This window comes from Trachypithecus francoisi, unplaced genomic scaffold (genome assembly GCF_009764315.1).
Source record: "Trachypithecus francoisi isolate TF-2019V2 unplaced genomic scaffold, Tfra_2.0 Lachesis_group10, whole genome shotgun sequence".
NCBI classification, from domain to species: Eukaryota; Metazoa; Chordata; class Mammalia; order Primates; family Cercopithecidae; genus Trachypithecus; species Trachypithecus francoisi.
In genome coordinates, this window is record NW_022681455.1 from 62,486,990 (window position 1) to 62,510,551 (window position 23,562).

A 23,562-nucleotide genomic window follows, 5' to 3' on the forward strand; every position below is an offset into this window, starting at 1 on the left:
TTTATTAAGTTCTTAGTATACACAACCTTGTTGGTAGACACATAAACTATTTTGAGAAAATTTATAGTAGGGTGGAGAACACTTGGAAATAATGTTTTGCCAATAAATCTATGGAGGATTCATCACAATGGAAGAAATTAATTGGAAGGTTCAGAGGAAGATTCAGTTCTTTATCTGGATGGAATATGGTAGCAAAGGAAATTGTTCATGTTAGTAATCGATACAGAGCCTCTGCTTTTAAATGTTGTGTTATTGTGGATTATACTGTGTTTGGAAAGAACAGTCACTATCAATGCTAGTAATTATCATAGTGACTAGAGAATCAAGAAGAAAAATGCTACAAAATGAAGTATGACAATGTAAAACTAATAGCAACCCAGAACAAACTTATATAAACTCCCACCTATTCAATGCCTAAAAAATTATTTACATTATTAAATGTGTTAAACATTTGACATAAATTATCATTCCAAATTGTATAAATACTAAGCCTTAACATTGACTACACATGTATGCTTACCAGCTCATGTAACTCCATCATTTTTTAAAATTCCACTTATGAGAGCAAGGACTAGTTCAATTCTCTACATGGCAGGGGGTTATGTTAGAGATAGGGTTAAATTGACAGAGATTAATTTTCCAACCTCTATCAGAATTGAGTTTCAAAATAGGATTAAAGTTCAATTATTAATAATGAAAAAAGTTATATCTGATTTAGCTCCTGCCTGCTTTTCTTTAAATGAATAAAATTCTATTCTTCATAAATTCTACCCACTGGTGAGGATTATGCAAACGGAGAAATATGTACTTTACATTGGAAAATGTTCTGTCTACCCTCTGATTTAAACTGCTAACTGAATGTCTAACACTATTCTCTACTAGTCAGATTGGATCTCTTGTTATATGCCCAAAATGGTAGCTGAAGTTACCATCACTGAATGCCATTGCAAAACCTTTTTAACATCACTCATCTTGGGTTCAAACATCCCAACATCCTTACAAATAAACATTCCTATCTTGAAACTAAATTTGTTTATAGTAGCTTTAATTTAGTCAAACTAAAAACAGTTTATTTTCTGACAATCACCTGTTTCTACATCAAATTCACATCTGAAAATGTGTCATTATCTAATAATGTATAGCATAATAATTTTGAAATGTCCTTGCATTGATCAAAAACATACATTTAAAAATTTAGCAATAAATCTTACAGTTATAAAATTTGAATAAATCACTTTCTAATGGATGCATAAATCTTACATAATGTTTCAAATTTGGGATTACAATTAAGAATACATTTTCATGTGATTTTCTATTAGATTTTAATTCTTAATTTTACTTTTGTAATGTTTGAAATTGAAGTTTGACCTTATGGCTAATGATTCTTATTTATATTCTATTTCACAATATTGGAGATATCTGAAAAATCAAGAATTTGGTTTTATAAGGGCTCTTTAGTTTTGAAATAGGATTGGAATACTCTACACCATACTTATTTGCAGTCTGGATGCATTAGATGTGGGTTATTAAACTGCTGTAGGTATGACAACTATAATATTCCAAATGATATGAATTCCAAAATTCTGTTTGGAATGAAATTCAAGAGAAATGAGAACTTGACATAAAGGCTAATTTTATAATAATCACTGGTTGATAAGGCATTAAAAATATTAATTTTCTGTAATTTTACTATGGCTCATTGGAACATGATATTGATTATGAATCTAGATTCATATATCCAGTAATATATATTAATATGCACAGTTGATCATGGTGGAAAAATATACATATATTGGTTTCTGAAGTTTTTAAGAAACCAATAATAAAATATAAGAAAATATGTATGAAATATAGAGATAGATGATGTATTAGTTCATTTTCATGCTGTTGATGAAGACATACTTGAGAACCGGCAATTTGCAAAAGAAAGAGGTTTAATGGACCTACAGTTCCACGTGGCTGTGGAAGCCTCACAATTGTGGTGGAAGGCAAGGAGAAGCAAGTCACATCTTACATGGATTACAGCAAGCAAAGAAGGAGAGCTTGCGCAGGGGAACTCGTTTTTTTAAAACCATCAGATCTCATGAGACTTATTCACTATCATGAGAACAGCACGGGAAAGACATGCCCCCATGATTCAATTACTTCTACCAGATTCCTCCCATAACACGTGGGAATTCAAGATGGGGACACAGTTAAGCCATAACTAATGGATAGACATAGACATATTTTATATATCTTTTAAATGTGATGCTTCCTATACACTTTTGGCACAGTGTGTAGATCTCAAAATGTTGCAAAAAACAAAACAAAAACAAAAACAAAAACAAAAAAACCTACTATAGTTACCAAACCTTCACAGGGTAATCATTCTAGTTTGCACAGGATAGCACCAGTTTATGCTCATGGGGTAGAAGATAGCATATTGCTGAAGTATCTCGGATCTCTACAAATATTAAAATGCCATTTGTCCTGGATGTTTTAACCAAGTGCTATTATTTATGGTTGCATTAAAACAAATAGGGATGGGTTTGATAAATCACCACTTGGTATTTTATATTCTGCCATCTTCTTTTCCAAGAGTGTGAGATATAGAGTTATACAAAAGCAGAAAATTATTTTTCACATGAGGATAATATGGTAATATAACCAGTGATATCCCACCTCTCTTTTGCAATGCTTTCCAGACGCAAATTTTATTGTATCAGTCATTCAACGACAGCTTGTAGGACTCTGAAGACCCAAGCAGACAAAAGTAGGTAATTCCTCCTTATTTCAGTTGGTATGCTGAGAAGGTTACTAATAATGCTACTCTTCCAGCACAATGCTTCTGGACTGCCAGTGAGCTTGGTCAGTAGGAACCACAGGAAATTATGAGTTATGTTTATGTTATATATGAGAGGAAAATTGAGGATACTAGTTTTGTCATAGGGTTTATAGATAATTGCCTGTATTTTATTGCTATAGAGGTTTGGTCAATTATTGTATGGTAAAAACAGTGGTAACTATAGCTGTAAGATGAATAAGACCTTCCACCTACTTTTGTAAATAAAGTTTTATTGATATAGTGAAATTCACAGTTATGTTTGTCTGTGGCTGCTTTCATGCTTCAATAGCAGAGTTGAATCACTATGATAGAGACCATATGGCTCAAGAAGTCTAAAATATTTACTATCTAACCCTTTACAGAAAAATTTGCCAGCCCTTGTTATAAATCTACAACTATTTACATATTTTACTATGCACTGATGAGCATTTCTTATTCTACAATTAATACTTACTTTTTAATAAAATTAAGCTTCAAATTTGTTTCCCTAGAAAATTGATGATGAATATGTAGTTGCCCCTAGATTGTGTCACTATTAATGATCCACTGTAGGTTATTAGTGACATTACTGACTGTACAGGAACCAGAATGTATACATTAGTTGAGTAATCATAAGCATCTACTTTTTAAAATGTTAGTAAATATTTTAGAAGACTGTCTTCTGATGATGATTTAGGTGCATAAGCAGAAGGTCTTCTTACAGATCACTCTGTGAAGCACGTCTTTTCATTTAGATCAAATGACTGTCCCAAAATTATTTTTCTCATTTTTTATTGCAAGTTCCTGTGTGCATGCAAAAAGTAAAGTGATAGTTATCAAAGTATCAGCTTAGCTAGTAGACAATTTCATTTACAGTTAAAAAATGCCAGCTTGAGGTGGGCGTGGTGGCTCATCCTCTAATTTCACCACTTTGGGAGGCCAAGGCAAGTGGATAACTTGAGGCCAAAAGTTCAAGATCAGCCTGGCCAACATGGCAAAATCCTGTCACTACTAAAAATACAAAATTAGCCGGCTGTGGTGGCATGTGCCTATAATTCCAGCTACTTGGGAGCCTAAGGCAGGAGACTCACTGGAGCTTGGGAGGCGGAGGTTGCAGTGAGCCGAGATTCACCACTGAACTCCAACCTCGGTGAAACAGTGAGACTCTGTCTGAAAATAAATAAATAAATAAATAAATAAACATTTTTTTTTTTTTTAAAGAGAACTATATTAATAAAAGCAGAAACTTCAAATTGATAATCAGTTAATTCCAATAACGGTTTGCTTTTTCCCTCCAATTCATTACATTAAAATAAAGTTTTGCAAGTTTATTCTGTCAAAGGCAAGACATCTGACAGCATTGGTAGTGCTACTGGGAATTTGTGAATTCTGCAAGACATATTCTAAACTAAAGATATTGGTTCCTGTGGTGATATTTTAAATACACATTTTGTTAAGTATGTGGCATAATATATTTTTTGATCAAATATAGAAAAGTATGGAGCAGAAAATATAGGAAATGTATTGTAGTTCACACATAGTTCATATTTTGTTACAAATCGGTCATGATATTCACACAACTAAAATAAAAACTGTAATTGCAAAATTCACAAATAATTTTAAATACTCATAGAGTAACAGAACTAATTTGTCATGACAAAACTACTATTGAAAAAGTGTAACATGGCATAATGTGCTTTTTTATTGCTTCTTTTCATCAACATTCAAATTTTAGAAATGTTTAAGTCTCCAAAGAATGACTTTGAAAATGAATCTAAGGGTGCAGAGAAGCTTTGACATTTTAGTAACAGAATGCTCTACATTTAGCTGCATCTTGCTCAAATCAGTTTCAAAAATTTAAATAGTTAAAATAATTTAAGTACCAAAGAAATCAGTTTTTGAACATTACAGTAAATTGCACTTTTTAAATAAAACACTGAAGTTTATTTCTCCATGACTCAAGAAAGACATTTAGCAAATTTAATAAGATTTCAAAAGTATACAAGATTTTAAATATTATAACAGTGCTTTGGAATAGGTGGATTTGTGGGAAGCATTTGAGGGGGGCTCCTAAATTTCAAGGATAAACTTACATACTAGAGCATAATGGAAGTACATTGAGAGGGTTGACAACTTTGCAGCATCTAAATTTAGCCAAACATTCTAAAGAATAATAAATAGAAATCATTTACTTCATGATAATCTTGGAAAATGTTATCCAACAAACTGATTTTGAATAAGTAAAATATAGAACTCCTATAAAAATATTTCATCCTTGAGGAGGTCCTTCGCATCCCTTGTAAGTTGGATTCCTAGATATTTTTTTCTCTTAGTAGTAAATGTGAATGAGAGTTCACTCATGATTTGGCTATCTGTTTGTCTGTTATTGGTGTATAGGAATGCTTGTGATTTTTGCAAATGGATTTTGTTTTCTGAGATTTTGCTGAAGTTGCTTATCAGCTTAAGGAGATTTTGGGCTAAGTTGATGGGGTTTTCTAAATATACAATCATGTCATCTGCAAACTGAGATAATTTGACTTCCTTTATTCCTGTTTGTATATCCTTTATTTCTTTTTCTTGCCTGACTGCCCTGGCCAGGACTTCCAACACTATGTTGAATAGGAGTGGTGAGAGAGGATATCCCTGTCTTGTGCCAGTTTTCAAAGGGAATGCTTCTAGTTTTTGCCCACTCAGTATGATATTGACTGTGGGTTTGTCATAAATAGCTCTTATTATTTTGAGATGTTCCATCGATACCTAGATTATTGCAAGTTTTTACCATGAAAGGCTGTTGAATTTTGTCAAAGGCCTTTTCTGCATCTATTGAGATAATCATGTGGTTTTTGTCGTTGGTTCTGTTTATGTGATGGATGACGTTTATTGATTTGCATATGTTGAATCAGCCTTGCATATCAGGTATGAAGCTGACTTGATCGTGGTAGATAAGCTTTTTGATGTTCGCTTTGCCAATATTTTATTGAAGATTTTCACATTAATGTTCATCAGGGATACTGATGTTGTGTCTCTGTCAGACTTTGGTATCAGGATGATGCTGGCCTCATAAAATGAGTTAGGGAAGACTCCCTCTTTTTGTATTGATTGGAATAGTTTCAGAAGGAGTGGTACCAGCTCCTCTTTGTATCTCTGGTAGAATTCGGCTGTGAACCCATCTGGTCCTGGACTTTTTTTGGTTGGTAGACTGTTAATTATTGCCTCAATTTCAGAACCTGTTATTGGTCTATTCAGAGATTCAACTTCTTCCTGGTTTAGTCTTGGGAGAGTGTATGTGTCCAGGAAATTATCCATTTCTTCTATATTTTCCAGTTTATTTGCATGGAGATGTTTATAGTATTCTCTGACAGTAGTTTGCATTTCTGTGAGATCGGTGGTGATATCCCCTTTATCATTTTTTATTTCATCTATTTAATTCTTCTCTCTTTTCTTCTTTAGTAATCTGTTTAGCGTTCTATCAATATTGTTGATCTTCTCAAAAAAAAAAAAAACAGCTCCTGGATTCATTGATTTTTTGAAGGGATTTTTGTGTCTCTATCTCCTTCAGTTCTGCTCTGATCTTAGTTATTTTTTGCCTTCTGCTAGCTTTTGAACGTGTTTGCTCTTGCTCCTCTAGTTCTTTTAACTGTGATGTTAGGGTGTCGATTTTAGATCTTTTCTGGTTTCTCTTGTGGCCATTTAGTGCTATAAATTTCCCTCTACACACTGCTTTAAATGTGTCCCAGCGATTCTGGTACGCTTGTCTTTGTTCTTACTGGTTTCAAAGAATATCTTTATTTCTGCCTTCATTTTGTGAAGGAACACCTCAAGGAGAACTACAAACCACTGCTCAAGGAAATAAGAGAGGACACAAACAAATGGAGAAACATTCTATGCTCATGGATAGGAAGAATCAATATCATGAAAATGGCCTTACTGCCCAAAGTATAGATTCAATGTTATCCCCATTGAGCTACCACTGACTTTCTTCACAGAATTAGAAAAATCTACTATAAACTTCATATGGAACCAAAAAAGAGCCCACATAGCCAGGACAATCCTGGGCAAGAAGAATAAAGCTGGAGGCATCAAGCTACCTAACTTCAAATTGTACTACAAGTCTCCAGTAACCAGAACAGTATAGTACTAGTACCAAGACAGATATACACACCAATGGAACAGAACAGAGTCCTCAGAAATAACACTGCACATCTATCACCATCTGATCTTCATCAAACCTGACGCAAACAAGCAATGGGGAAAAGATTCCCTATTTTATAAATGGTATTGGAAAAATTGGCTAGCCACATGCTGAAAACTGAAACTGAACCCCTTCCTTACTTCTTACACAAAAATCAACTCAAGATGGATCAAAGACTTAAACATAAGACCTAGGATCATAAAAATCCTAGAAGAAAACCTGGGCAAAAACCTAGAAGAATACCATTCAGGCATAGGCACAGGCAAAGACCTCATGTCTAAAACACCAAAAGCAATGACAAAAAAGCCAAAATTGACAAATGGAAACTAACTAAACTAAAGAGCTTCTGCACAGCAAACAAAATTGTCATCAGAGTGAACAGGCAACCTAGAGAATGGGAGAAAAATTTTGCAATGTATTCATCTCACAAAGGGCTAATATCCAAAATCTATAAATAACTTACAAATTTACAAGAAAAAAGCAAGCAACCCCATCAAGAAATGAGCAAAGGATATGAATAGACACTTCTCAAAAGAATACATTTATGCAGCCAACAGACATATGAAAACATGCTCATCATCACTGGTCATTAGATAAATGTAAATCAAAACCACAACGAGATACCATCTTATGCCATTTAGAATGGTGATCATTAAAAAGTCAGGAAACAACAGATGCTAGAGAGGTTGTGGAAAAATAGGAATGCTTTTACACTGTTTGTGGGAGTGTAAATTAGTTCAACCATTGTGGAAGACAGTGTGGTGATTCCTCAAGGATGCAGAACTAGAAATACCATTTGATCCAGCAATCCCATTACTGGGCATATACCCACATGATTATAAATTATCCCATGATAAAGATACATGCACATGAACGTTTATTGCAGTACAATTCATAATAGCAAAGACTTGGAACCAACCCAAATGTCCATCAATGATAGACTGGATTAAGAAAATGTGGCACATATACACCATGGAATGCTATTCAGTCATAAAAAAAAAAAAAAGGACGATTTTATGTCCTTTGCAGGGACATGGATGAAGCTGGAAACCATCAATCTCAGCAAACTATCTCAAGATCAGAAAACCAAATGCTGGATGTTCTCAGTCATAAGTGAGAGGTGAACAATGAGAACACATGGACACAGGAAGGGGAACATCACACACTGGGGCCTGTCAGGGGTCGGGGGTTAGGGGAGGGATTACATTAGGAGAAATACCTAATATAGGTAGGTGATGGGTTGATGGATGAGCAAACCACCATGGCACATGCATACCTATGTAACAAAATTGCACATCCTTCACATGTAACCCAGAACTTAAAGTATAATTTAAAAATATATATATTTTATCTGCATATTGTATATCAAAAAGAAATTTAATAATATCTTCCTTTAGCACACTTTTTTTTAGAAATTAACAGAAACCTCAACATGTGTTCAGTGAAAATGGCCATAATCTAAAATTTCATGGTTAAGAAGTGCCAAATAAGGACATGAACAATTTCAAATTCATTGGTCATAAATGCAAGTTTGAAGAAAGATGTAAGTGATTTTATGGTGAAAAGCATATGAACTGTTGGTCAAATTCTTCTTATGCTATAAAAAATTTAGCAGCAGTATGATTTAATTGTATTAGCCAAATTGACTTATTAAACTTTACCATAAAAGTATTCAGTATATATAACTTCTAAAATTGTATTTTTCAAAAATAAAGGAAATATTTCACATTTAATTTGAAATACATAGACAAAATTAAAGTTATTTGTGTATATGTATGTATATATATGCATTTTTTACCTGAAAATTGTTCATCACATTCACAAATGAAACTATTTGAAGTAATATTGCTGCATTTTCCATGGAAACAGACATGTGGTTGACACTGGCCAATTATTTCTGAGCAATTCTTTCCTATAACAATTAAAAAAAGTTTTTTTACATTGCATATCAATATCATAACCATCAATTTTCCCTCAATTCTTTAATAATGAAAATATCAAATTCTGACAAATGCAATTTCAGTTATGAAACCATGTTACGATGATGCATTTAAATTGAAATAAAAATTAATTTTGGCACTTTACATAAGTTTTTTATCTTCTGACCCCAGACTATAATATCCAAATTTTTTTTTCTGGCTAGTGGTATTTGAGCTTTATTTTATTTATGTAATATTTTAAAATTTTAATTGTGTTTTCATGGTAGATAATATTAATACACAAAAGTACCAGTTTTTCAACATACACTGTTAGTATTGCAATGATAATTTACAAAGTGACACATTCAAATGTGTATTGTGTCTCAGCCTTATACCCTAGCCAAGGGAACAATTCAAAAGGAGAAATGGCTGCCTGGATTCTCAGAATATGTGCACAAACTTGCAAATTCAACACTTCTTTGCACTTGCTGCCATAGTAAATTTTCAAAATCTCACTTACACATACTATTGTGGTCCCACTACATCGGTTAACACAGCCTTCCATAACATGCTCATTCTATGCATATTTAATCATCTTATAATACCCTTAGTAGAGGAATGTGCTTTGGAAATCCCAGGCATAGCAAGTGGACAAATGTTGTTACAAAACAACAGCATGTAATTTGGCAGTATGTTTTTTCTCAGTTTAATTAAGCTCTTAATTTAATTTATGAGCAGTTTTTGCCATTATCATTGATGTCTTTCAAATTCCTTATATACTGACATCCTTGCCTGACTAATGCAGAACTCTTTTTTCTTCATTTGCCTCCAAGCAACCCTAAACATAATGAAAATATAAATAATGAAAATATAAATAAAAATCATGTTTCAAAAAGTTTTCCAAACATAAAAACTAAATTAACAGTATAATGCTCAATAGGCCATGCCGTAATTAAAACTTAGGGAGTTTTACGAGCTGAATTGTGCCCACCCAACCCCACCACATTCATATGTTGAAGTCCTAACCCTCAGTATCACAGAGTATCTATATTTGAAGACAATATATTTAGAGAAGTACACAATTAAGGTTAAATAAGGTCAGTAGGATGCGTCCTAATCCAACGTGACTGGTCTGCTTTCAAGAGGAGAACATTTACACACAGATACATACAGAGCAATGACAATGTAAAGACACAGGAAGAAGATAGCAGTCTGTGGCCAAATCAAATCGATCTCAGAAGAAAACATGCCTGCCAATCTTTGACTTTTGGCATCTAAAATTGTGAGAAAATAAGTTTAGCTATCCAGTCTATGGTACTTTGTTATGACCGCTCTAACAAAATAATGCAGTGAATATTCTCAATTGTTTTCACAATTCTACATAATTCATTATCTTCTTTGATTTTAAAATTGAAGTAATTATTTATAACTAAAGTGGCAAGTGGAGTATTCTTAATGTTACAAAAATAAGTAAGCATTATTTTGATATTTTATAGTGCTCAAAGTTTAATGATTTAAAGCACCTATGGCAGAAAGAGAAAGAGAAAGAAAGAAAGAAAGAGAAAGAAAGAAAGAAAGAAAGAAAGAAAAAAGAAAGAAAGAAAGAAAGAAGAAAGAAAGAAAGAAAGAAAGAAAGAAAGAAAGAAGAAGGGAGGGAGGGAGGGAGGGAGGGAGGGAGGGAGGAGGGAGGGAGGGAGGGAAGGAAGGAAGGAAGGAAGGAAATCTTGAGTAAGAAGCAAACCATTCTATGCAGTTATAATAAAAGCACTAAAATAATATCCCATGAACTATGAATGCATACATACAAATTAATATTCTGACACATGGTAGAAATTTTCTAACCAAATATTCTTTAAAACTCTTTGGACGGGTGAAAATGGATGCTTTAAAGACTGTCTATTAAATTGCTTTGTCATTCACTCCAAACCAGCAGTTTCAGTGTTTTCACATTTTCTCTAGTCTGCCTTAACTTTAATCACCTGATATACCCCAGCGTAAATCAGAGGTATAACTTACATCTTCTATCACCAATGCCAGTACAGTCAAATGATAATCTGATCCACGTTATAGAGACAATATATTCAGTGGCTATTATTGGTATTAATTTCTATAATGCTCTTGGTACTGAGCTATTAAGTTCAAAATGAGTATTTGAAAGATTGGATTAGGTGAATTTTACAGCCTACAATGGCTTAGTGAGGTCTTCTATTACATCTTTTTTTTTTTTTTTTTTTTTTTTTTTTTTTTTTTTTTTTTTTTTTTAGACGGAGTCTTGCTTCATTGCCCACGCTGGAGCGCAATGGCGCGATCTCAGCTAACTACAAACTTCACCTCCCTGTTCAAGGTATTCTTCCGCCTCAGCCTCCCGAGTAGCTGGGATTACAGGCACCCGCCATTATGCCCAGCAAATTTTTGTATTTTTGTAGAGACGGGGTTTCACCATGTTGGCCAGGCTGGTCTTGAACTCCTTACCTCAGGTGATCCACCCACCACGGCCTCCCAAAATGCTGGGATTACAGGTGTGCGCCGCCTCGGTGCCGGACCCCATTACATCTTACCACACAGCCCCTTTGGCTCCTGTGGAGTCACCCTCAGGCACATGGGAGGAGAAATCCCCCTAAAGCCTGCCTAACACAATTACAGTGAAATCCCTGCAGGTGATCTGCTCTAGACCTATCTCTGCTCTAACCTTCCTTCTTCTTATGACCAAAATACATACCAATCTGCTCTTTTCCTATACTATTATTATCAGCCGTGTCAAATACTTCTGTTTGTTAGGTCATCGTGGTCTTATTTCACTTGTAACTCTCCACGCCAGGTCTGTCAAACTCTCTAAATTATTTCACAAGTTTCCAAGGTTTAAATGTTCTCTACATTTTTTTCAATCTTTCTCTTCACTTTCCTCCGATGACCCCAGATTCCTCTAGTATATTCTCAAGTAGACAGAGTTTTATTCCCTTCAAACCTCGCTTTAGCCTCAGGCAGCATCATTTACATTTTTTTTAGATTGTCTTTCCTCTGGCTTAATTACTCGCCAAACGTCTTTTTACAACCTTTCCTGATTATTGCCTCTTATTGAGCTTATCACAACTGGTTATTAATTATAACATCTTATTTTCATCCTTGTCACTACCAGCTATAAATCAAGGTTTGGATGCCATACCAACATCCATTTAAAACATTGCTCTTGGATCACAATTATCTGTTCCTCTCCAATTCTGCCAAACGACTTCAATGACTTCCCTTCAACCATAGTTCCTTAACTCTCTCTACTCAGATGCATACATCATTTTCAAGTTATCACTTATCTAAATACCATAATCTTGGGAATTCATTCAGTGACTAAAAGCTTTTATATTATTCTGATAATCTTATGTTTTAATGTATGAGACATTAAGAATGGATGTTGGGGAAGATATAAATATAGATATTTCACTATTAAACATGTTTCTAAGAACCTTCTTTCAGTCAAGCGAAAAGCTTATTTTGGAGGATCCCTGATAGGATTTGTATATGTCCAGAATCTATGTTTAGCCAAATCTAAGGAATCTATTAAATTTTTTAAAATGCAGTTTGATTTCTGTAAAGTAACCATTTATAAATTTGTTGTGTTTATTTTAATAAAATTATATATTTTAAACAATCTTACCTGTAAATGGTGGGTGACAGACACATTCATATCCTTGCTCATCCCAATTTCCTCTTTTATTAATGCAACTGCCATCATTTTTACATGGTTTAAAAGAACATGCATCAAGTTCCTGGCAGTATTTTCCAGAAAATGGAGGCTGGCAATGGCAGCTATATGTCTTGCTCCAAGCTTCACTAAGACATTTACCATGACCAGAGCAAAATTCTAAACTCAGAGATTCCTGGCAGAACTGCTGTTTCACTGTCACATTTAGTCGAAGTCCCAGTGGACAAGGTGATGGACCACTTGCCATAACTGTGATAAAATAATGTGTTCCAACACTCAGCCACTTAGAATTAACAGTGTGCATTCCTTTTAGTCTGCAACCAAAAAGTAACTGATCTTCCGTTGTGGTATTTTGCACACAGCCAATGAAAGATGTTTCAGAAACATTCATCAAATTTATTTCTGGAAATTGAAGAGATGGTTCAGAAGAAATTACAAGGATATCTCCTAATTGAATTTGCAAAGGGCAAATCTGGGGAACAACTTGATTGCCTGAAGTATCTATTTTAGTGTTTACACCCAAAAACCAGCAATCTCTGTAGAAGTCCAAGCAGATGTTTTCTGTTAGTGTCCAATTTACCACATGTGATGAGGGTTGTGGATGCCATTCTTCCACCAATTTCCGTCTACATGTTTTTCCATTTATAAAAGAACTGTGAAAAACCATGAGGCTCAGAATGACAATTGATTTGTCAGTCATTTTTGGGCAACTGTATTTTACAGTTTATCGTAAAGAATTGCTGCAAAATAGTGTTTTAAGTATTGCTGGAAATTTCCAAGCAAAATTGTTGTTAGGGATTCCTGGGAAATGGAATTGGCTTTTTTTCTGTCCCCAAAGTAGCTTTGATGACAATGTGCTTTGATGGAGAAACGGAGGAATTTGAATGTTGTAAATATTCCTTTAAACAGAAAAAAAAAAACATACATTGTTAGTGAAGTTTTCCCTAAATTACTTAATAGTATAGAAAATGCTAGCTCTTTCTGTAGATTTAATAAGAGCCTACACTGCAGAGATGTCACCAGCAGCTGGGGACCTTCTTTGGGAAAGAAGGCCAAGAAAAACATGATCAAGATATGTTGATCTGGTCAAGCTTTATGTAGTCACCTGATTTTGAAAAGTTCTGGTTTCATGACATAATTAAGTCAGCAACTTACTGCGGTCTTTTGTATTTTCTCTTTACACCAAGCTTCAATCTAATTGAAACACAGCACAGCCAAGATTCGTTTACAGATGGTTTCAATTTTCCTGGGATCTAAGCATTCCTCTTCTGATTAGTTTTCAAAAAACACCTTTAAAACATAGACGAGTAAAAATCATTTAAATATATTTTTCATGTAATATTTTTATATAAAAATAAGCCTTAAAATGCCTGACAGTGACAATCATGTTCCTTTTATCCAGAAGATGGGAGCTCCCATATATATATATATATATATATATAAAATTCTGTTGTGCAAATGACCAAACCTGGAATGAGTCTTCATCAACTTCTGTAGGAATGGTGGAAGTGGTCAGATAAAGAGGGAAAAGGAGGTCAAAAAGCAGTAATGAAGATATTATAAGTAAAACCCTAGTAACTGAAAGGAGGGGTCAGTCCATCAATTCTGTTGTTCCAGAGGGCAAGAAAACATAAAGGAGGCCGGGCGCGGTGGCTCAAGCCTGTAATCCCAGCACTTTGGGAGGCCGAGACGGGCGGATCACGAGGTCAGGAGATCGAGACCATCCTGGCTAACATGGTGAAACCCCGTCTCTACTAAAAAATACAAAAAACTAGCCGGGCGACGTGGCGGGCGCCTGTAGTCCCAGCTGCTTGGGAGGCTGAGGCAGGAGAATGGCGTAAACCCAGGAGGCGGAGCTTGCAGTGAGCTGAGACCCGGCCACTGCACTCCAGCCTGGGCGGGGCAGAGCGAGACTCCGTCTCAAAAAAAAAAAAAAAAAAAAAAAAAAAGAAAACATAAAGGATTTCTGAGTTTAATATATTGACCTATTTTCTTTAAAGGTAACTACCAATTATTGAAAGTTTTCTCTGTACAAATCACTCTACTACTTGATTAACAAATAAACTGCAATCCTCACAATAAAACTCAAATTTTAAGAAGAAAAGTAAATAAGTTCAGTGAAAAAAACGTGTTCTTTGGATGTCAGTTATGTTCTTCATTTAATGTCCTTAGGCAACCTGAGATTTAATTATTTCCACTTTCAAATAGGTACACTGGGGAGAAGTACAGCTAATTAACAAGGTAAGATTGAAGATTGAATGACTATGTAAACATATATGAGTCACTCAATAAATAGTAACTTTTATTTTTGTTATTGTACAATTTCATCCAGCAGGTAAGTGGTATATGTTGGATTAAAATTCAGGTTTGTGAGATTCAAAATGTCAGCATTTTCGACTGTACCGTAAAGATCAATTAAATGCTGTTAAATTATGTTATGCCATTATATAATTTATTTGTTAATTCACATCAAATCTTTATGGTAAGTCTAATATCTTAATGGGTAGTCTAGATCAGGCAGAAATCAAATTTTAATTATAAATAACCTCTTCGCAATTTCAGTTCTACATTTTAGAAATCTATGAAATATAAATTCATATGTGACATATAACACAAAGATGCATATAGAAAGATAAAATACAACTTCTACATGATTAAACGTTCTACATAATCATCTTAATTTCAAATATATTAATCACCTTGTTAATTTTATAGATTTAAATTATTAATTGTGCTAAAAGTTTTAAAAAATAATTCAAACAAGTATATTTGAGCTCAATCTATGTACAAAGCAATATGCTCAGTACCAGGATTCATCAATAATCAGTTGGAATAAGGTATCAATGGAAGGAATTAAGAACTCAGTGAAGGAGACAGATCATTAGACAAGCAACATCATCAAATTGCTATCAACAAAATAGTCTAATGGTCTATGAGACATGTAGCAAGGACATTTAATCCAAGCTAGGAAACAAAATCTAAGCTAAAATGATGAAATTGAATCACCTGGGAAAATTGCCAAAGGAAAAATGTTCCAGGAGAGAGCATCTGTCTAAAGATTTTGAGGCGAATGTGACACTGGATGCCTTTAAGGATGTAAGAGAAGTGGAGCTTTCTCATCAAAGAGGGAAAAGGAATTACAATTAAAGATAAGCACTCGATTTAGGAAGAGATTATATCAAGAAGTAGCAGCCATTCTCAGTAAAGGAGCTCACAGTTTATCTGAGAGCAATGAAGAGCCTCCTGAAGATTTCATATAGCTGATTAACAAAAAAATAAAATAAATCCTCACTTAACTTTGTCCATAGGTTCTGGGAAACTGCGACTTCAAGCAAAACAACATATGACAAATCAATTTTGTTCTCTCTTCAGTGTTATAATGAAAAACAGAGGAGGAAAAGATGTTATTTGAGGATCGACATGTTGTGTGTGGTTTTGCTTAAAGTCACAATTTTGAAGAACCTGTCAACTACATTGAGAACTCATTATAATTTAATAGTATTAGTCTAGTTTCAAGGTGAGGAACAATTGGTGAGTGCAATTAAAAGAATTGAGACACTTGTGCAGGAGACAACATTAAAGTAGTGAAATAATAACGAAGACTGATTAGTACAGAGGCAATACAAATATAACACTGGTGGGAGTCCATAAATATTGAAATAGTAGAATTACTACATCTCCAACGCTGTTGACCTAAAGAAAGAGAATAAAATCCAGGAAGACCAGTTGGAGCAATAAGACGGCAAGGAAGAGGGGAGAAGTCTGATTCACTTAAGCATACACTCAATTTAAGGTCTATCTGAGTGATTTTCTAGCACAAGTGTTCAGAAATCACAAGATAGAAACTGAGGTTTTAGAGAAAGATACAAATCACTAGGCAATACTGAAATACTTTTGTACCTGTAAATCACAAATTTACAGTAGTAGCAACCTGCACAGGTGTATTATTTTCCCAGTAGCTTAGTTCAAAAGGATACACTAAAGATTAAATAGAAAATGAGTTAAACACAGTCACAAATTTATTTCCACATGTAAATGAGAAGAAACAAATTACATTTGCATTGAAGCAAAATTAGGCCTGTGTGACATTTTTAGACTGACTGCAGATGTGAGCTCGCATTATTGTGGGGCTAATCCCATGCTTCTTAGAGCACGCTAGGTCTCTAATTATTGTGCATTTATGTTTTCAAAGAGAAAGTGGCTTGATGCATTGCATTTCCGCCTGGTAAAAATTTAAATAAATGAAAATAGCAGCAAAGGAAAAAAAAAACACTAACAGAAAAACATTTGTGAAGTCACTGTGTATCTATACATGCTGAATACAGAATGCTTTGGATTTTATTGGGAACTAGAGCAATATAAACATTATAAATTTGAAAAAGGCGATATAATTTTGACCCAAAAGGTATGATGTTATGTGTCTCAGCTTTTCATTTATAAAGACATTCTTCAAACCCTGTCAAAATGGCAAGCCAAATGACATTCTCCTCAATTCTAAACACACATATTGATTATAATGTATTTAAGAGTTAAAACGAGGAAGTAATTTTATCCCAGGTGATATTACCATTAACATCTTATAAATTCTTGAACCAAGAAGTCCAGAAAGCCAGAACTATGATGGAGACATTGACAGCATTGCACATAATTACAACCATAACATCCCTTGACAGGTTACATTAGCAGAAAAATATTTCACAGGAAAATATGTGTAATTTCAGATGAATATGAACCGTATCACTTTTATAGTACCTTTGTAGTTAGGTTATTCTAACAAATAAAGCCCAACTTAAATTCAGTAGTTAAGAAAACATGAACAATATTTCTTCCTTTCACAAATAGCTGTCATCTTAAATGACATCTTTTAAAAAATAAAGGAATAGTTTTAAACAAATAAATTTTATATAAGCCAAAAAATAATTTGAATATAACATGCTCATTATAATAGTTGGCATATAACAGGCATTCAATTAAAGATAGCTGAGTAAATATTGGAGATGACAGATGTAATTTATTTTTATTTGCACTCAATAGACAATATTATGAACTGTGGAAGCCTTTAATAAGGTTGTAGTTGATTCTATATACCTGATATTTTTAATGTTTCACTTCTTTAAGGACTATGACCTGCACAATAAGCAGCTTTTTATTTGTATGAATTATATATTGTACTTTCAAAACATATACAAAGAGGAAAATTAGAAGAGATAAAATTAACAGATACAAAAGTTGTCATAATTTATGCTTGTTCTCTAGAAAGTAAGCAACAAATTTTACCTACCACAGATTGGACTAAAATTATAGGAAGGGAGTGAAAATGTGTGTTTCAGAAATGCTAATATAGCTACCAGCAGTATGAATGATGAACATTTTAGCAAGGAGACTAGAAAAGGGAAAAAATGGTAAATTTTAAAATAAAACTGAGATAGAGTAATGGAGAAGAGACAGCTGATTTATTCATTATTTTTGAAGGGAGTAGTGGCTGACTTTATTGATTATGCACCTACTATGTGGGAGACACCAATCCTTCTTTAGTCCACTGTCTTGGTTATGACAATGATCCTGTGAGGTAAATAGTCATAGCCCCATTTTAAAAATGAGAAAACTTAAGTCACCATAGTGTCTGAAGAAATAAAAATAAAAAGAGTAAAAAATAAAAAAATAAAATGAGAAAACTGAAGCACAGAAAGACTGAGGACTTGCCCAAGCTCACACAATCAATAAGCAGTGGTGCATGGATTGACCTCACTCTAAAACACATGTTCTCAGTCACATTTACCATCTCATACACAAATGCGCACACTTAGTTAGGTTTCTGAGGCAAAGGAGGCAGCTAATTTAAGAGAAAGAATATTCACAACATGATTGCCAATAAGGCATAGGATTAAACAAAGTGGCTCAGGCAAAAGATGACCGAGAATCTTGAGGAACAATAATATTCAAGAGAGAAGTGAAAGAAGGTATCTCAAATTATCCTTGGATTTTGTTAAGAAAGATAAAGAAAAAGGTTTTCAGAATTTTTAGAGTTGGCACTTTTATAAATTATGAAGTGAGTTTTCTATATTTGATGATCATAATGGTGGTAAACTCAGTAACTGGTCAGTTGATGCTATGAGAGCAGGTAGATTTGAGTGATATGGTGTGATTAAGCAAGAGAAAAATCAAATTTAGAAAAATCTTTGAAAAAATTGTGTATAGAAGAAGAGAATTAAGCAAACAAGTTGCCAAAATAGAGTTAAAAATCTCATTTACTACATCAACTTCTTCATAAAGCGGTGTTTAAACTCAGATCTCTAGGTTGAGCACCATTCTACAAGTGCCTTCACATTATAGTATCCTTTTTGAAGAAGAAATAATAGGCAGAAATGTACCTTCATCAGTTCCCTCTTATTTCTGTCTCCCAGGTTCATATAATCCTAAATGGAATAAACAGTCAGGAATAAAGTGATTGTAGGGAATGTGCTGGGGTCAGTGATGTCAGGAGTTACAAAGAGCCACAAGACTGTGAGTGTCACAGATGAACTAAGGAATGAAGTGCATTGTAGATTACGCCTGGGGGTGGGGAAAGGTCAGAACTTTCTGTTTTGCTCATTACTCAGCTACTTACAAATGTATAATTTTATAATGCTTTTTAACATGCTTAAATGTTTAGAGACTAAATTTAATGTCATTTTTAAAAAAATATTTCCTTTTTTTTTTTTTTTTTTTGAGACGGAGTCTCGCTCTGTCGCCCGGGCTGGAATGCAGTGGCCGGATCTCAGCTCACTGCAAGCTCCGCCTCCCGGGTTTACGCCATTCTCCTGCCTCAGCCTCCCAAGTAGCTGGGACTACAGGCTCCAGCCACCTCGCCCGGCTAGCTTTTTTTTTTTTTTTTTAGTAGAGACAGGGTTTCACCGTGTTAGCCAGGATGGTCTCGAACTCCTGACCTCGTGATCCGCCCGTCTCGGCCTCCCAAAGTGCTGGGATTACAGGCTTGAGCCACCGCGCCCGGCCAATATTTTCCTTTTTAATTCACACGCTGTATGAGTAGGCCTCAGAAATTTTAAATAGCTGTATTAAAGAGTACTTATTAGAAACAGAGTTTGTCTTCTGTGAAGTGAAATTGGTTTTCTGTAAGTAATCTAGAATAGAAAATAATTGATAATAGTATCACTATATCTGTAAATGTCCATGCATACATGTGCGTTTGTGTGTGTGTGGGAGAAGGGAGATGTATGCAGCCTCATCTCAATCTGAGTCATCACAGCATATTGGTATTGTTAGTTATTTGCCTTTTGTAGATGATTAAAATGAGAATTTAAATGATTGCATTGAGGTTTCATTATTCAACTCTTGTAAGATCATATTTCTTATCTCTTAACAGAGATAATTTTTTTCTAGAATATTTTCATTTTAATGAGGAAAAACTACATTTAAGAAAAACACCTAAATTATGGTTACCATAATCCAATTGGTCTACAGTATATGGATTAAAAGTGGTAAAGAAATGGAAAGAAACATCAATATATTGTAATTGGAGTGAAGAATGGATGATGCTTAGTAACTCACTGATTCACAGAGTATAAATGATTTGCCATTCAAGATATCATTTCAATTGCAATTATAAATTTTGTATTAACTTTTCTTTAGTTTGTAGTTAAATTTTTATCAAAATATATTTCCATATGTGACATTATAAAAAAGCATATAGATTATTTTTGACATATTAAAATATGCTGCAAGAAATTAGTTTTTTTTTTTTTGAAACACTTTAAGCTTGCCTTAAAAAATATTATCTAGACAACTTTGCCATTAACTAGAGGGTGAAAATACTATCATTAAACAGAAATGGATGAGATAATAGCATCATACCTTTACCAACATGCTTATTTGCTTTTAAAAAACAGAGCTGGATTTATAAAAGAAAATGTTAAATAAATTATGCCTTATTTTGTACTTCCTTTTCCTTTCTCCACATATGGTCTTATAGATTATTGATTTTTTTAAAAATTAAGTATAACTTCTTTTCCATTGGCTATATATTTTAGCTTTCGTAAAAAACAAACAAAAAAAAAGGTTCTTTGTTTAAACATTGACCTTTCATTGAAATTAAGATAGCTTAAGCATGTACAAAGTCAAAGGCTATATGTGACTTATAGACAAAAATGTTTTGCTTCCATGTTTTGACAATTATGAATAAAGCTACTATAAAGAGCATAAGGATGTCTTACAAAACTAACCATACTCTTACCATGTGATCCAATAATCATACTCAATTCACGCAAATCATACTTTTGGTATTAACTCAAATAAGTTGAAAAATTACATCCCAGAAAATACTGCACAGATCTTTATTATATTAACTTTTAAATGCATATTTTAAAAAGTAGAGTTTTAAATTTACAAAGTTATTAGGAAGAGAGTGCTGAATGTTCTCATGTATACCATATTGTCCAGTTTCTATGATTTTTTAATGTTTCATATTAGTATAATACATTTGTCATAATTAATGAGTTAATAGTATATTAACTAATTTTACTTAATGTCAATGCTTTCCTCAGACTTTTTCAGTTTTTACATTATGTCCCTTTTTCTTTTCTAGGATCCTATTCAGGCTACTACATTACATATAGTAGTCATATCTTCTTAGGCTCTTTCTGGTTGTTACTTGCCTTGTTTTGACGACCTTTACATTTTTTAGAACTATTGGTTAAGTATTTGTAGAGGAACACCCTGCAATTATGATTCATCTGATTTCGTTTCCATTGCTGTATAAAAGTAGTACGTATTGGGGAGAAAGACCACAGAAGTAAAATCTTTAAAAGGTGAAGCAGTAAAGTTTCATTTTCATCACATCATATGGAATATAAGTAGTCACCATTAATGTTAACCTTGATCACCTGTCTTGAGGTAGTATTTGTCAAGTTTCACTATCACCCTTTTAACCCTGCCTCTATTGTCATATGGATGCTTTGGAATGTAATAAACTATATTTAGTTTTGGAAGAAACTATTAAACTGTTTTCCAAAGTGGTGGTACCATGATTTTTTAAAATTTTTACCAGCAGTTAATCAAGAGTTATCATTACTTTGCATCTTTGCCAGGGGTAGTAGTGTGAGTTCTTTGGATTTTAGCCATTTAAATAGGTATTTACTGATACCTCATTGTTGCTTGCTTAAATTTCTAATGATAAATGATGCTAAACACATTTTTATATGCTTATTTACCATCTATATATTTTGAGGGTTGAATTGTCTATTCAGATGTTATGCATGTTAAATAAGCTCATTGTTCTATTATTGCTATTGAGTTTTAAGAATCCTTTTACATTTGGATAAAAATCCTTTATCAGATAAGTGTTTTGCCAATATTTCTCCAAGCAGTTGTTTTTATTATCTAAACAGTGTCACTTCAAGGCAGATTTTAATTTTAATAAAGTCCAAATTTCCATTTTCTATCATGGAATTATGCTTACGGTGTTGTATCAAAAAATGTATTGCCAAGTCCAGGGTCATCTACATTTTATACTTATTTTATGTTTATATTTATTATATATTATATATTTTTATTTATTTATTTATTTATTTATTTTTAACGTTATAACAGCGTATTTTATTTTATTTTATTTTTATTATACTTTAAGTTCTAGGGTACATGTGCATGACGTTTATATCATGTATAACTCCCCAATGCAATCCCTCCCTCCTCCCCCCTCCCCATGATAGGCCCCAGTGTGTGATGTTCCCCTTCCCGAGTCCAAGTGATCTCATTGTTCAGTTCCCACCTATGAGTGAGAACATGCGGTGTTTGGTTTTCTGTTCTTGTGATAGTTTGCTAAGAATGATGGTTTCCAGCTGCATCCATGTCCCTACAAAGGACGCAAACTCATCCTTTTTGATGGCTGCATAGTATTCCATGGTGTATATGTGTCACATTTTCTTAATCCAGTCTGTCACAGATGGACATTTGGGTTGATTCCAAGTCTTTGCTATCGTGAATAGTGCCGCAATAAACATACATGTGCATGTGTCTTTGTAGTAGAGTAATTTATAATCCTTTGGGTATATACCCAGTAGTGGGATGGCTGGGTCATATGGTACATCTAGTTCTAGATCCTTGAGGAATCGCCATACTGTTTTCCATAATGGTTGAACTAGTTTACAATCCCACCAACAGTGTAAAAGTGTTCCTATTTCTCCACATCCTCTCCAATACCTGTTGTTTCCTGACTTCTTAATGATTGCCATTCTAACTGGTGTGAGATGGTATCTCATTGTGGTTTTGATTTGCATTTCTCTGATGGCGAGTGATGATGAGCATTTTTTCATGTGTCTGTTGGCTGTATGGATGTCTTCTTTTGAGAAATGTCTGTTCATATCCTTTCCCCACTTTTTGATGGGGTTGTTTGTTTTTTTCTTGTATATTTGTTTGAGTTCTTTGTAGATTCTGGATATTAGCCCTTTGTCAGATGAGTAGGTTGCAAAAATTTTTTCCCATTCTGTAGGTTGCCTGTTCACTCTGATGGTAGTTTCTTTTGCTGTGCAAAAGCTCTTTAGTTTAATTAGATCCCATGTGTCAATTTTGGCTTTTGCTGCCATTGCTTTTGGTGTTTTAGACATGAAGTCCTTGCCCATGCCTATGTCCTGAATGGTACTACCTAGATTTTCTTCTAGGGTTTTTATGGTATTAGGTCTAACATTTAAGTCTCTAATCCATCTTGAATTAATTTTCGTATAAGGGGTAAGGAAAGGATCCAGTTTCAGCTTTCTACTTATGGCTAGCCAATTTTCCCAGCACCATTTATTAAATAGGGAATCCTTTCCCCATTTCTTGTTTCTCTCAGGTTTGTCAAAGATCAGATGGCTGTAGATGTGTGGTATTATTTCTGAGGACTCTGTTCTGTTCCATTGGTCTATATCTCTGTTGTGGTACCAGTACCATACTGTTTTGGTTACTGTAGCCTCGTAGT

The 23,562-nt window shown here is 33.9% G+C and overlaps 1 protein-coding gene across 3 annotated transcripts in view; it reads right to left on the minus strand.

Moving 5' to 3' along the window:
• Positions 1-23,562, minus strand: part of EYS (eyes shut homolog) — a 2,089,174-nt gene that overhangs the window by 1,848,742 nt on the left and 216,870 nt on the right. For 2 of the 3 annotated variants that reach the window (XM_033217547.1, XM_033217549.1), the window contains exons 1-2: positions 12,567-13,314; positions 8,797-8,910 (exon numbers count right to left, since the gene is read on the minus strand). In XM_033217547.1, the coding sequence (XP_033073438.1) occupies positions 8,797-8,910; positions 12,567-13,314 (862 nt within the window). Of the gene's footprint in view, positions 1-8,796; positions 8,911-12,566; positions 13,514-13,769; positions 13,905-23,562 lie in introns of those variants that run through there. The other variant, XM_033217548.1, reaches the window with a different exon arrangement.